Here is a 14,952-nt window from a genome sequence, read left to right as displayed (position 1 = left end):
TTAACAAGTTCAACCAATCAGAGACAATAACTAATCTAAAAGTTACATAGAAACTTGAAAACATCTTATATTATGAAACAAAAAAACTTCTCTATGGGTCACACGTGATAACCATTATTACTAAGTTAAATTGGAGTATCACTTTTTCCCGTAATTGATTCTAATCACCCCACCCACCTTTCAACAGGTGTAGTTGATTAACCATCAAACTTTAATTAGGAACATGTATACACAACATGCACATTTTTTAAGTAATTAAAATAAATCAAGTATTATCATTATCCATTTACAGATATTTGAAAACAAATCTTGTTTTAGTATCTAATTCTCGAACCTTGTAAAATCCAATTACATGCGTTTATGTTTTAAAATATCTGTTTGATTCGATAACTTTATTATTATACGATATGGCTTTCTTTAATTGTATCGGGGAACATATTAATCTTCTTTCATGTGATGCCCTCTACCTTTTTGCAAACCTCTTTATCTTCTTTTAATAAATTATTGTTTCCCATCTGTGATTTTACATGTGGCAGGTGAGATTAGTCACATTGCAAGCTCAGAAAGCAGTTGTGACTAAGGAAATGTTCATAATTATATCTTACACTTTATTCCATATATAACAAAAACTATACAATAAGTTATTAGAACAAAATCTGATAAAATATTTGGCAGATTAATCATTGTCATTCGATAATTAGTCTACATAAGGGAAGAAAATAAAACATCTAAATAAAGTTAACGTTTGCCTAAAACTGCGAACAATCTCGTAACAAATAGTTGAGACGGCACGAAGTTAAGAAGGTGGGTTTTTACAAGCAAATACAAGTATTACATATATGTAAAGGCCCATTATAAGCCCACTATGAAACGCTGCGTTTCTAAGTGCCGCTTTCTGATCTTTCTCTGTGCCGAATAGGTCTGAGAGAGAGAGAGAGAGAGAAGAAGAAGAAGGCAAGTTTTGTACGGAATACGAAAGCTTTTGAGAAGCCATGGATACTAACGCTGAGTTCGATAGGTTGCTATTGTTCGAACAAATTCGTAAAGACGCAGAAGAGACCTATAAGCTTAACCCTTCAGATGCCGATGTTAGTTTTCTCTCTTACGCTTCATGATTTCAGATTTAGTTTTTGTTCTTGTCCGATTCATGGAATCAAAATCAAAATCAAGGGTTTTGATCTCTGCTTTGTGATTCAATGGTTGTGGTTTTTTTTTTTTTTTTGCAGAACTTAACGAGATGGGGAGGAGCTTTACTGGAGTTGGCTCAGTTTCACAGTATCTCAGATTCAAAGCAAATGCTTCAAGGTGCTTTTTTCTTTGAGTTTTCTTAGGTTGCTTTAGTTTCATATGTATGCTAATATGATTTGATATAATCACTTGTTAAAATCTGCTTACTAGATATCTTGATTCTTGAACATGGTTGTTAATGTTTCAAGAACTTGTAATTGTAATCATAATCTTTAGTTCTTAGTTTAATGTGTCGAATGGCGGATGTTTTAGGATTCTTTACACTTTCTAAAGATAGGTTTCGGCTTAGGGATATAATTATGATTTATAAGTCTGTTCTGAAACTTGTAATTCTTCTTTGATTATCTAGGGATTGCTTACCTTTTGATTTTTGAATCTTTTTTATGTGTGTGTGTGTGTAGAGGCCATCACAAAGTTTGAAGAGGCTTTGTCGATTGATCCAAAGAAAGATGAAGCGGTTTGGTGTATCGGGAATGCATACACTTCGTTCGCGTTTTTGACTCCTGATGAGACTGAAGCTAAACAAAATTTTGACTTAGCTGCTCATTTCTTTCAACAAGCTGTGGATGAGGTTATATTTTGCTTTCCATTCAGAATCATTGTTGATTAATACTTATCCTGTTTTTTTGGTTTCTGAGGTATTATGTTAAAAACGTATCTTTGATCTTTACAGCAACCAGATAATCCACACTACCTAAAATCACTTGAAATGACGACCAAGGTACCATTTTTTACCCTTTTACAGTAGAAATCATCAGCCAGTTAAATTCATGTTCATTTTGCCTCTAAACCATATCTCAAAAGTTTTGTTCTTTAATCGAAGTTCTTCTCTCTGTGCTACGCATAGACTCTAAATCTGTAAAAGGGAATATCGCAGCTGTTCTTCTCTGTTATGCTAAGTTTAGGCAACTTGTTTAGTTGTTTTACTCATAGGAACATTGCAGCTGAATTTTGCATTTTGCCTCTTAACCTGATCTCAAAGTTCTGTTCTTTAATCGAATCTCCTTCTATTTTATGCTACGCACAGGCTCCACAACTGCACGCAGAGGTTCACAAACATGGCTTAGGCTCACAGCCAATGGGTGCTGTTGAACCTGCTGCAGCGTCTAGCTCATCAAAGGTATTATCTTTTTATATTTCATTCTCATCATCACATTTCCTTTTTTCAATAATTGATGAGTGCATCCTATGTATAAGATAATATGAGAAGATACGTTTGAATCTCATGAGATATCATGTTGTTGATGTATTCTCCCCAAAACAGGTAGTGAAGAATAAGAAAAACAGTGATGCAAAGTATGATATGATGGGATGGGTTATTCTAGCCATTGGTGTTGTTGCTTGGGTCGGTTTCGCAAAAGCTAATGCGCCTGTGTCTCCTCCTCGTTAAGTAGACGCAATAGGAGTTTTTTGCTGGAGTTTTCAGTTTTCAAGGTTTTGACAGTTAGTCTTGTGTGAAATTTTTTAGACACACCCCACCTGAAGCAGAGTCGCAGTTGTAATGCTTATTATTCCAACTTATAAAAACTTATTATTATTAAAATAAAATAAAATGTCTTTTGAAATGATGTAGATTTTAAATTTTAGGAGATTTTAGCATTTCGAAAAAAATTTATGATCAAAATGTGCTAGCACATTTCAAATGGTGCTAACTTACATAATCCAGCTGCACCGACAATAACACTAACCACAATTGAAACAAATTTATTGTCACTTAATTAACCAAGTTAAGTGTTTTATTCATTTCTCATTATCTTAAGATCATGCATAAGAAATGTAGATGAGACTTGTACAAGGGCTCTGAGGCGTGTGTGCAAAATTGAAATCAACAGATATTTTATAAGGTGAACACTAAAGATGCCGATGTTAGTTTTATCTTTGTTTCGTGGTTTTCAGATAATGTTCTGCACAAAAAAGTTTTGCTAGTTTTTTGTTCTTGCTCCATTTTTGGAGGAAATGACTCATTCCCTTGGTTTGATCTCTGTTTTCGTAATTCAAGGAAAGGAGTTTAAATAATTATTACTCCCGTTAACTTTTTTTTCTTTTGGGGTAGAGAATTTGATGAGATGGGGAGAAGCTTTACTAGAGTTTTCTCAGTTTCATAACGTCTCAGATTCAATAAGATTGTGTATTATTATTTTCTTTTTTGGTGCTACATGTTGCCTTAATTTCGGTGTTGAAGTTGGTACATTTTGGATTTACATAAACCATTTTAAGAATCTTGATGGAAAATCAATTGATACCACATATGGAACAAAGGACATTGCCATCAAAACAGACTAGCTTGAGAAAAAGGTATGGAGAATAATAGAAGATATTTGTTTAATTGTTTATTTTATTTGGTTTTCTAAAATCGTTTCTTTGTTCAGCCAAATGGTGGTTATATTGGCTGGCTCAATCCGTGGATGTCTTATGGTAACTTCATAAACAATGAGTCGATTCTAGTAAGATCAATTTTTTCACTTCTTGAAGGTAGACTTAATCAAATGAAAATATGAAAAAATATAATTGAAAAATATAAATAATAAAATACTGTACTACAGAAAAAATTATTTTCATATTATTTTTATAATATTTAATTTAACATCAATTTTTCTAAAATGATATAAATATTTTACATTACTTTTGATAATTAATGCAATTATTTTATATCAATTTAGTAAAAATGATGTAAGACTTACAACATTCTTGGTAACTTATGTAAATGAATATCGATTCCACTAATTGAAGTCAATATTTATTTCAACCTGATGCAAATTTGCGAGTAATGCAAATTATTTTAACATCATTTAAAAATAATACAAATATATAAAATGAATGATGTATAACTATATTTTTAAAAGATAAATAAAAGGAAGCCATTGTTAACTTTGAAAATGAAAGTCATTGTTACCCAACTTGCTTCTTATGTAGCAGAGCATGCCGCTCATCATCACAGTGAGAGGAGTCTTTCTAGAACGGTCATCCTTATGACCCAAAATTTTGTTGGTGGCAACAATTTGAACATTCTCTAGCCTATTGGTGAATTTGATTCAAGAGCTACGGTACGTATTAGATAAATGATACTAATCATTTATCTATGCATTATTCATTGTATAGTAGTGTAAAAATGATGTTGATGGAAGATATATTCACACGATGTTATTAGTAATAAGATTACTGTTTCGTAAAGATGATGATAAACATTCTTAAATAAGAGAATGTTTTGGGAAACAAATACATATTTTATATCTTAATAAAATAAATATATCTAATTCTTTTTTTAAAAGGCTACAAACTTGATATTATATGTTGTATGTTTTTAAGTATTCCACTTATCCTGCCAATGTTACTTATCAATGGCTCACAAAGCATCAAAATTGGATGGAGCATTGGCATACCTTCATATGATCCTAGAATCATTAGTGGTAGTACACTAATATCAAACGTCTTCTTCATCACTAAAGTTCAATTCCTAAGGATCCTAGGTACAATAATTTTAAGGGGAAAATAGAAGAAGTTGTTCAAAACCAGATTCACTACGTAGTAGAGCATTTATCTGACCTTCAAAAACACTGCATTGCGTTCTATAAATGATTATTTGGCTGTGAATATAGTGAACAAATTTGGAACATTGTTTTTCACCGTCTTCGTCAACCATCTCTTATCATTGACCAAATATTTCATTAACTCTCAAACCACGATCTTTTGTTTTGGAAGGAACGTAACAACCGAGTTCACAAGTCACAACAATGTTACTTTTGGTATATACTATCAGGCCGGCTTAAGTTTTTGTTGAACCTGGTGCAAAAAAAAATTTTATTGATTTTTTGGAGGTGTTAATTGTAGATTTCATAAATTTAAGACCATTTTTTTTGGCTCAAAACCTTATATAATTTTTTTTTGAAAAAATGAAACCCAGTGCAAAAGCACCGTTGGCATAGCGCCGGCCCTGTATACTATTTACATTATTATAATTAAAAAAAAAAAGTAGTGATGATAAGTATATTGTTATATATGTGGTGACTCTAGCGAGATTGGTCTTGTTGCTGGTATTAGTTTGCTCCTAAATAACTAATGTTTATTGATTTAAATATGAGCTTGTTGAGAAAAATCTATACAGAAGAAAAGGGAGACCGCTTAGCCAAATGGGCTCTCTTATATCTAAGTATTTTTAAAAGAACTTTTTGTGAGTTTAAACAAAAGTGGTACCATTACAATTACAAGATTGTAGAAACATCTATCTTTTACTACTTCTTCTTTTTTGTGTGTAAAATCAGACATATATTGTCACTGAAAGACAAATTTATTCATTTTAAATTGATGTAGCTTTTTTAGCTTTAGGGTTTGATTGGTTGGAGAGTAGGACATTTTACAATTTATAAATCACTTACCATTTGTTTAAAAATTAGAATTAAAGTTTTTAATAATGAAACAGATGTTGAAAGAATTGTGAAAAACAACAAGAACAATCCCATGCTTATACTATGCTTTCGATGATATAACGCCATATTTCTAAATTCCTTATGCTACCAAAAAGAAAAAAGAAAAAAAAGCGATCAAAATACACCTTTGAGATGAAGGATAAAAATAAGAAATAATAGGATTCCTGCAATCACAAACACCGGAGCTTGTTCTTCGGCTTTATGTTGAATCTTTTCAGCATTCATGTTTAAGAACACCAACCCTACAAGCCCTATGAATGTTAGCAGTATCCATCCTTTGCTTATAGTACTTTGTTCTGTTTGACAATTACTACTTTTTAACGAAGTTTCTCCCCTAAAATTTCCCATTAACTTCCATAATCCAGCTGCACCCACAATAGCACCGAACACAAATTCTGCCATTTTCTCTTTTGTGTATTTGTTTGTTTTTCTTGAAAGATATTTATAGCTTTTTTTTGTTGATGCTCTATGTACCATGGATTCAAGAGCAAAAATGATTAAATGATATTAGGTTTTAAATTAAATAATTTCTAATTCAGTATTTTTTTTTTCATTTTATTAGATAATCCAAAATAAATGTAGATGGATTTTTTCAAGAAAATAATTTATTTTGTGTATATTTTATGCATGAAATATGTAGACCAAATCACTATACATGATGAAATTGCTCTAGTGGGAACAATTATAACCAAAGTATATTTTTTTTCTTCTAATGTATTTTGTTTTGTTTTATTTTATTTATTTATTTTTTGTAATTTCTAATGGATTCCAGGATATTTGGTTCATTTTCGGTTTAGTTGAATCAAATTTTACAAGCGTGTACATAACACATTATCACACAAAAGGCACGTGTACCTCACAGTAAAAACACACGACAACCACAAAAACAATCGCGTCCGCCACCAAGAGTTACGAGTTTCCAACGAAAATGTCCTTTTTACCCAGTCAAAATATATCGAAAATGTTGCCGCCAAACTTTATCTCTTCCCTCTCCCCCCCCCCACCACCCCCACTCAAGGCCAAAATTTCAGTGTAAATTCCCGATAATACCCTTCACCTTCCTCAACAAGCTCCTCCAAAAAAAATTAGATTCCCGAACAAGCTTTTCGTGACGAAACAACACAAAAAAATTCAAACGTTTTCAATTTTTCCCTCTTCTTAAAATTTTCCCTCTCCTCTTCTAAAATCTAAAACCCTCCCCAACTATAAATATACTCATCACTAAATCCAATAAAACTTACCATTCATCAATCAAAAACCTATCTCTTTCAATCACACATCTCGTCCCTTCAATCAAAAGATCAAAAGATGCCTTCGATGCAAGAAGAGCCGCTTCTAACACCAACCCCAGACAGATTCTGTATGTTCCCAATCCACTACCCACAGATCTGGGAGATGTACAAGAAAGCCGAAGCATCCTTCTGGACCGCCGAAGAAGTAGATCTATCTCAAGACAACCGCGACTGGGAGAACAGCCTCAACGACGGCGAACGCCACTTCATCAAACACGTCCTCGCCTTCTTCGCCGCGTCAGACGGAATCGTGTTAGAGAATCTCGCTTCCCGTTTCATGTCCGATGTCCAAGTCTCGGAGGCGCGTGCTTTCTACGGATTCCAGATCGCGATTGAGAATATCCACTCCGAGATGTACAGTCTCCTCCTCGATACTTACATCAAAGACAACAAAGAGAGAGACCATCTCTTCCGCGCGATTGAGACCATCCCTTGCGTCGCGAAGAAAGCTCAGTGGGCGATGAAATGGATCGACGGATCTCAGACCTTCGCTGAACGAATCATCGCTTTCGCTTGCGTCGAAGGTATCTTCTTCTCCGGAAGCTTCTGCTCAATCTTCTGGCTTAAGAAGCGAGGACTCATGCCTGGCCTTACTTTCTCAAACGAACTCATCTCGCGTGACGAAGGTCTACACTGCGACTTCGCGTGCCTTCTCTACACGCTCCTCAACACGAAGCTGAGCGAAGAGCGCGTGAAGTCCATCGTGTGCGACGCGGTGGAGATCGAGAGGGAGTTTGTGTGCGACGCGCTTCCGTGCGCGTTGGTTGGGATGAACCGTGATTTGATGAGTCAGTATATTGAGTTTGTAGCGGATAGGCTTTTGGGTGCGCTTGGCTACGGGAAGGTTTACGGTGTGAGTAATCCTTTTGATTGGATGGAACTTATCTCGCTTCAAGGGAAGACTAACTTCTTTGAGAAACGCGTCGGCGATTACCAAAAGGCTTCCGTTATGTCTAGCGTTAATGGCAACGGCGCGTTTGATAATCATGTCTTCTCTCTCGACGAGGATTTTTAAGCAGCTTTTTTTTTTACATATTATTATTATTACGGTTCCACCCTTGTAATATCCTCTCTTTTTATTTAATAAAAAAGTTGCTTTTATCTACTCTACCCTTGTATAATTGTCCTTTATTATCCTCTGTTTTAAATTAATATAGTTTTTACTAGTAATTATCTGCTCTTTCCCTTTGATTCAGAGGAAACTTAATAATTAATTCAATACAATTTTGTAATCGATTTATGTTCGCTTTAATTTAAGTCGAGAGGAAAGTTTTAAAATGCGACAAAAAGTATTAATGTTTCCATGTAATGTCTGAGAAACGAATTTAAAATAAAAAGGGCATTTTCGTCATTTGCTATATCTGTGGCGTTCCCAACTTTTTTGTTTTACAGCTTTAAAAAATTTTGTGTGTCCGAAGATAAAGTTTTGTTTTTTGGGTTGGCAATGGAGACGTCGCTGCAAAGCTCTGGGATGTTAACGAAAGAGCAAATGGTGTATCTCTTTGATCGATTCGATTACTTGACATCGCAATCTGGTAAATTGTGTTTATCATTGTTGAAGATTCTTGAACCCATTTTATTGATTTCATTCATTCGTTGCAACTTTTTTTTTTTTTTTTGCTTTATTGTTGTAAGATGTGAAGAAACGAATCTCCGATGCTGTGGAGGATAAACAGGTGAATAACGGTTGCTTTGTAATTGTTTGATTGTGTAATTTATCATTTGAGTGATGCTTTGCTCTGTAGTTAAAGAGTGGTGTAGGTAGAGTAATGTCGTTTTCAAATTGGATGAGATTTATATAATTCGGGGAACTTATCATATCTTTAAATTAAGTTGGTTGGTTATTTGAGTTTTTGGTTTACTTTCTCTATAGCTCATGTTAAATTCTGAGAATTCCGAAGTCCTCCAATCTTATATATATGAATTTGTTAGAAAATGATGATATCATTAAAGAGGCCAACTTCATCTGGAATGAAACTATTGATCATTGAAAGGATTAATTTCATCTGGAATCAAACAAAAAGTATGGTTCTTGATGTAACCTTAGTGGTGTGCTGATAGAATGTACTGATAGAAGTTTACATATATCATTTTGATACAATGCAGGAAGCTGTAGCGGTAACAACTGCAATTCAAGAGGAGATATTCTTGGAGATGGGAATTGGTAAAGTTTTTCTTTCTTTAGACGTTGGAGACTTTGTTTTGCACACCATTAGATGTGTCTAAATGAGTGGTTTTACTGTTAAAAACAGACCCGGGATTTGGTATTGGGTGCTTGGGAAAGCTGAACTCTGCATATGAAAATGATAAAGAGTTGATGATTGGTTTCTACAAGTTCCTCGCTAGGTAAGACTCGCTCTCTCCTCTGCCAGATTGTTACCAGCTTACGAGATTTAGTTTTTATGAGGGTTTACTATAAATGTATGAGTGGCTAATTTCACAGTTTTTAATAGGGAGGAGATGGCATGTGAAGAAGCTGAGCTCGGACCAGATGGATTTGAACAGAAAATGATAGCACAACAGCAATTACAAGAACAGGTAATGTCAGCTTTGGTTATTACAAGAAATGGATCCATTAATTGAAGTTCAATGACTAAATATTTTAATGTTCTTATTTGCAGCAACTAGAGATGCTTAAGTATATGCGTAAATTTCCTCTAGATGACCAATCTGCTATCCTTCAAAAGGTAAAAAAAGAAATGTTTCTTCCACCTTGTCATTATCATATAAATCATTTCCATTAACACGAAAAGAACGAACCTTACACTATAGCATTTGGTGGATGTGAAACTGTCCGAGTCAGTGAGGGACCGATTCATATGAAAGTAACAGAGAAAACAGCCTTAGATTGACCTACTGAAAAGTCTAATATTTTACATTGGTTCATTAAATCTTTTGTTGTCAACATTGGTGCCTGAATCAAACAGCTTCAAAAGCAACTAGAAAGTGCGGATTTTGAGCCTGAGGCGTCACTTTTGTCACGAGAGAATATAGAGGAAGCAGGGAGGAGAAGAGTGTCACCTGTATTTGCCAGCAGATAGCTTTTTCAGTTCTCACGAGCAGTTACTTCAATTTCTATACTCAAGTCTCTCTTGCCATCTCCATATACTCTTTTTTAACGTTAATTTTTTAAAAAGATGAAGTTGCATTAAATTCTTCTTTGTACTGTCAACTTGCATTTTCCCGTATATTTGCCAGGCATGCGAAATCACTATTCTCGCGAAATCATTACTCTTTACATTGGTAGTCAAAATATCATCTCTCTTATACTCCCTTTGTCTCATAAAGATTGATGTTTTGGAATATTTTTTTGTCCCACAAAGATTGATGTTTTGTAAACTTCAAGAAGTATTTATTGAAAATATTTAAAATTTTGAATTGTTATTGGTTTAAAATTAATAATATCTCTTTAGTCAAAGAAAAAATGTATTTAAATTCAATAATCATTATTTTTTTAAAATGTGTAAAAGTTTCTAAACATCAATCTAATGTTTGTGAGATGAGGGAGTAGTATTTTAAAAAGACTCAACTAAGAGTTTGAAGATAAAAAACCATCACATTCGGCTCAATTGTTCTCGGGAATGTCTTTTTCCACTCTTCTTCTATCTAAAGCTATTGGAAAACGAAATTTTCGACTCAAATAATTATTTTTGTGCTTTTTCAGAAAAATATTGTTAACTCTATGAGGTTTTACTTTATGAGGAGTCGAAACGATTCGCATTACTAAAAAAGCTATACACTTTTTATTCTTTAAAAAGCTGTTGCTGCACTTGTGTGAGTTCATCGTACTGGTCTCCGAGGGTTCAAACTTATGGTTAAACTTGTGTCTTTAGGAGTAATCATCATCATCAAGATCAATGGGGATTCAAGCTGATAAGAAGTTCACTTGGGTGATTAAGGATTACAACTCTTTGGTTGAAGATAGTGAAATTTATTTTGATATATTCGTGGCTGGTCACTGCAAATGGTAAGAATATATAACTTGTATTCGTGTGTTTTCGCAGCAAATGAGACAACGCTCTATGGTTTTTGCTCGCAGGCGTCTAATTGCCTATGCCGCCTATCCCAAGGGGTCTCATAAGTATAGATGTGGTAAACATCTATCTCTGTTTTTATGTGTTCCTGATTCTGAATCTCTACCTTCGGGATGGAGAAGACACGCTAAATTTTCCTTTAAAGTGGCAGATCAAATTCCTGGAGAACTCTCCCATATGGCCATATGCGAGGTGATTACTTACTCCCAGTCATATTGTATGTTTTGACATATGTATCATGTTGTAGTATAACTCAAGTCATGCCTTCTATTCAAATGTAAATGGTGATGACTGATGAGATAAGTGTTGTTTTTTTTTTCTTCTGTTCTTTCAGAAGCAGAATACTGGTTTGATCAAGAGAACACAACCTTGGGTTTCAAATCCATGATTGGAATTTTGGAGGTTCAGGGTAATGGGATTATGGTAAACGGAGAAGTCAAGATTGTTGCAAAAGTAGATGTTCTTGAATTTGTTGGTGAAGTAGATGTTCCAGAGGAAACAGAAGGCATTGATATCAATGGGTTTCAAGTTCCTGCTTCACAAGTAAGATAACATACTTCTAAATACATAGAAAACAAATTGTAACAGTTTCTCACTAAAGTTCATTTGCTTGATATGGTCTTTACTTGATCTGTCCATTTTTTTTTTTTAATTGCAGGTAGAATCTGTGAACAGTCTGTTTGAAAAGATCCCAGGCTTTGCATCAAAACTCTCTCCTAAGAACCCACATTTGCAGAAAACATACTTGAATGTTGTACTAAATCTGACTGAGATTTTGTGCAAGTCCCCTGAGGAACTCTCCAATGGTGATCTGGCCGAAGCATATTCTGCATAACGATTTGTGACAAATGCAGGGTTTATGTTGGATTGGTTAGAGACGAAACTGAAAAAGATTGGTGAGACTCGGCTGGAAGAAATTGAGCAAGAGTTGAAGGTGAAGTGTGCAGACATGGATGCTCTGCTTGAGTTCTTACGATGATGTTGCTTGATGACTAAGGAAGTGAAGACTTTGGATCTGCATAATTGGTGTTTTGGTCGGTTGTTTGTGTTTTCGTCTTAGTTATTAAACAGTGTCGTTTTAAACTTGGGGAAGGATCAAGAGGACTTGTTTTGTTGTTGAGGTTTTGTTATGTTTCTTATATTGCACTTTGTTTCTTGATGGATAAGTAATCAAAAATGTCTTGGTTTCATATTTCTGAACTGTAACAGTTGCCACACAAAGGTAATCAAACTAAGTCATTTTAACTAAAAATTATGCTAAATGATTTTTCAATTATAGAAATTATCGTTTGCTAAACATAAAATATCAACAGAAGCGGAACTTGGTGGCCTTCCTCCTAAAATTCGTGCACATTCATTTTGGAATGTACCTTGGCTTCATTCTTCATCCTAGCTTCAAAAGCTTCAGAATGACCTACTGAAGTGTCTACGATCTTGGTCTAATAACATTGAATCTATTGCTGTTTCCATTGGTTCTTTGAATCAAACAGCTTCAAAAGCAACTAGAAAGTACAGATTTTTAGCCTGAGGCGTCACTTTTGTCAAGAGAGGAAATAGAGGAAGCAGGAAGAAGAATAGTTTTACCTGTTTTTGGAGTAGTCTCTAAGCTTGCACAAGTTACTTCAATTTCTATACTAAAAAGTCTCTCTTGTCATCTCCGTTTCAAACGTAAATGTACAAAAAAAAAAAAAAAAAAAAAAAAAAAAAAAAAAAAGATTCTGAAGATATTATCTCTCTTTGATTAAAAAATACTCAAACTAAAGATTCTGAAGTTATTAATTTCTCCACTCTTTTAAAAAATATAGTGGGAAAGTCAAATTTTCGTCTTGCAATAACTATTGTTTTCCTCGAGAAGAATAATGCCCTATATGACCTTTATGAGGGAGTCGAAACGTTTCGCATTCCTCTCCTCTATACACACTTGCTTGCCTTTAAAAGCTGTTGCTGCACTTAGGTATGAGTTCATCGTCAGTGTCTCTGAAGGTTGAGAATTAGTATATCTTTAAGTCTATTTTGTTGATGAAAAGAGTCTATATTGTGGTTTTGTTGCTTAACTTGTCCGAGGTACAAACTTTTGTGTTTAGGACTTAGGAGTCATCTTCGTCAAGATCAATGGGGAATCAAGCTGATAAGGAGTTCACTTGGGTGATTAAGAATTTCTCCTCTTTTGCTTATGGTCGTAAAATTTATTCTGATATATTCGTGGCGGGTGGCTGCAAATGGTAAGAACATTTCTTGTTTGCTTGTGATTACATATATATATATATTCGTGTTCGTCCGCTGCAAATGACTTTGCTTTCTATGGTTTTTGCTTGTAGGCGTCTACTCGCCTTTCCCAAGGGAAATAATAACCCTACGAGTGGTTACTTCTCTCTGTATCTATGTGTTCCTAATACTGAGTCTTTGCCTTCCGGATGGAGAAGACACGCTAAATTTTCATTTACTATGGTAGATCAATTTCCGGAAGGACTCTCCCAACTGCGAGGTGATTGTTTCTACTCTCCCAACCTATATGTTTGGAGTATATATATATATATATAGCTCATGTCATGCTTACTATGGAAATGTAATTGATGATAATGTCAAATTTGTTTACAGAAGCAGAATACTTTTTTGATCAAGAGAACACAATCAGGGGTTTTCAATACATGTTTCGCCTTGCGGATGTTCAAGACAGCGATAAACCGTTTCTGGTAAATGGAAAAGTCAAAATTGTTGCACAAGTAGATGTTCTTGAAGTTATTGGTAACTTAGATGTACCAGAGGAACCAAAAAGCATTGATATCAATGGGTTTCAAGTCCCTTCTTCACAGGTAAGATATGGTATTGATGCATTTTATTCAAAATATGGCTTCTATGTTAAATGTACATTTTCTTACTTGCAGGTAGAATCTGTGAACAGTCTGTTTGAAAAGTACCCAGGCTTTGCATCAAAAGTTTGTCTCAAGAACCCACATCTGAGAAACAAGTACTTGAATGATGTACTGTGTCTGAATGAGATTCTGTGCAAGTCTCCCGAGGAACTCTCTAATGGTGATCTGGCCGAGGCATATTCTGCACTAAGATGTGTGACAAAAGAAGGGTATAAGTTGGATTGGTTGGAGAAGAAACTGAAAGAGACTGGTGAGACTCGGCTGCAAGAAATTGAGCAAGAGTTAAAGGACTTAAAGATGAAGTGTGATGACTAGGGAAGTTAAGTGTTCGGATCAAATTGGTGTGTTGGTGTATTTGTTTGATTTATCCTAGTTTTGAAACAGAGGCCTTTTAATACTTGGGGAGAATCAAGAGGACTTGTTTTGTTGTTGAGGTTTTGCTATGTTTCTTATATTGCACTTTGTTTCTTGATGGAAAGTAATAAAAAACGTCTTGGTTTCTTATGTCTGAACTATGACAGTTGCCTCATCTTTGAAACCAAGTTCTGGTAAAAAGCAGCACAAGAGAGTGTCAAAAAGATTCTTGCAAGCCTTGTCTGTCTACTAGTAACTTTGCTGCTGAAAACAATGATTCGAAACTAGTGATACAACATACGCAAGTAGGATCCAAGATGGAGGTTCTATATAACAACCAAGAAATGTATTTAAGAGTTACAGTACTCTTAAAAGATAAAGGTAAGTGTGTGTATGCACCAAAACTTTTGACATAAAACCAAAATACAATGGAGACATGTTTTTGTTGACAATTATAAGCCGTTAGCTTAAGAAAGGGCTTACTGTTATACATTGGTTACTTCTTCACTCTTTTGAATAATGTACGGTTGGGGAGTTCCTAGCTTTCAACTCAGTTCCATTACCGTTCAACTACGGTCAAGGGCACAACTAAAAATGTTTGCAGAAGAAGACTAATTATATAAACGGTTGCCAGGACTGGCTTTATCTGAGACTACGATCAAAATTGCTGGATCAGGAAGGTCCACAGGACAGGAGAGTCCATTTTCCAAAAAAGAATGTCATGTAA

At 34.6% G+C, this 14,952-nt stretch overlaps 4 protein-coding genes and 1 pseudogene across 6 annotated transcripts; all 5 read left to right on the top strand.

Annotated features, from left to right (window-relative positions):
* The first annotated feature begins 745 nt into the window (after positions 1 to 745).
* Positions 746 to 2,813, top strand: LOC104790356 (mitochondrial import receptor subunit TOM20-3). Of its 2 annotated transcripts, XM_087455837.1 has the most exons (7): positions 746 to 804; positions 920 to 1,088; positions 1,227 to 1,305; positions 1,650 to 1,819; positions 1,922 to 1,969; positions 2,276 to 2,368; positions 2,513 to 2,813. In XM_087455837.1, exons 2-7 carry the CDS (start codon positions 993 to 995, stop codon positions 2,636 to 2,638), a joined length of 612 nt encoding a protein of 203 aa, XP_087311963.1. In that variant the 5' UTR covers positions 746 to 804; positions 920 to 992; the 3' UTR covers positions 2,639 to 2,813. The 2 variants fall into 2 exon arrangements, with proteins under 2 accessions (XP_087311963.1, XP_010514391.1); XM_010516089.3 differs by lacking the exon at positions 746 to 804 and having other exon boundaries at positions 871 to 1,088.
* Positions 2,814 to 6,392: 3,579 nt separating this feature from the next.
* LOC104790355 (ribonucleoside-diphosphate reductase small chain C) lies at positions 6,393 to 8,069 on the top strand. Its single transcript, XM_010516088.3, has one exon. It carries the CDS (start codon positions 6,981 to 6,983, stop codon positions 7,977 to 7,979), a length of 999 nt encoding a protein of 332 aa, XP_010514390.1. The 5' UTR covers positions 6,393 to 6,980; the 3' UTR covers positions 7,980 to 8,069.
* A 257-nt stretch (positions 8,070 to 8,326) lies between these two features.
* On the top strand, positions 8,327 to 10,189 carry LOC104790354 (uncharacterized). The gene is made up of 7 exons (XM_010516086.3): positions 8,327 to 8,499; positions 8,600 to 8,640; positions 9,071 to 9,128; positions 9,217 to 9,310; positions 9,418 to 9,502; positions 9,586 to 9,651; positions 9,892 to 10,189. Exons 1-7 carry the CDS (start codon positions 8,409 to 8,411, stop codon positions 10,003 to 10,005), a joined length of 549 nt encoding a protein of 182 aa, XP_010514388.1. The 5' UTR covers positions 8,327 to 8,408; the 3' UTR covers positions 10,006 to 10,189.
* A 497-nt stretch (positions 10,190 to 10,686) lies between these two features.
* On the top strand, positions 10,687 to 12,184 carry LOC109124996 (MATH domain and coiled-coil domain-containing protein At3g27040-like; annotated as a pseudogene). The gene is made up of 4 exons (XR_015560374.1): positions 10,687 to 10,931; positions 11,004 to 11,185; positions 11,336 to 11,541; positions 11,657 to 12,184. The product of XR_015560374.1 is annotated as an MATH domain and coiled-coil domain-containing protein At3g27040-like (transcript).
* A 917-nt stretch (positions 12,185 to 13,101) lies between these two features.
* On the top strand, positions 13,102 to 14,186 carry LOC104698673 (MATH domain and coiled-coil domain-containing protein At3g27040-like). Its single transcript, XM_019246278.2, has 4 exons — positions 13,102 to 13,220; positions 13,317 to 13,483; positions 13,597 to 13,811; positions 13,884 to 14,186. The coding sequence occupies exons 1-4, from the start codon at positions 13,111 to 13,113 to the stop codon at positions 14,184 to 14,186; spliced, it is 795 nt and encodes a 264-aa protein (XP_019101823.1). The 5' UTR covers positions 13,102 to 13,110.
* The last annotated feature ends 766 nt before the right edge of the window (positions 14,187 to 14,952 follow it).

This window comes from Camelina sativa, chromosome 6, assembly GCF_030686135.1.
Source record: "Camelina sativa cultivar CO46 ecotype springtype chromosome 6, ASM3068613v1".
NCBI lineage: Eukaryota > Viridiplantae > Streptophyta > Magnoliopsida > Brassicales > Brassicaceae > Camelina > Camelina sativa.
Note: the sequence above shows the minus strand (reverse complement) of the source record. Positions and strands in the feature narration are given on the sequence as shown.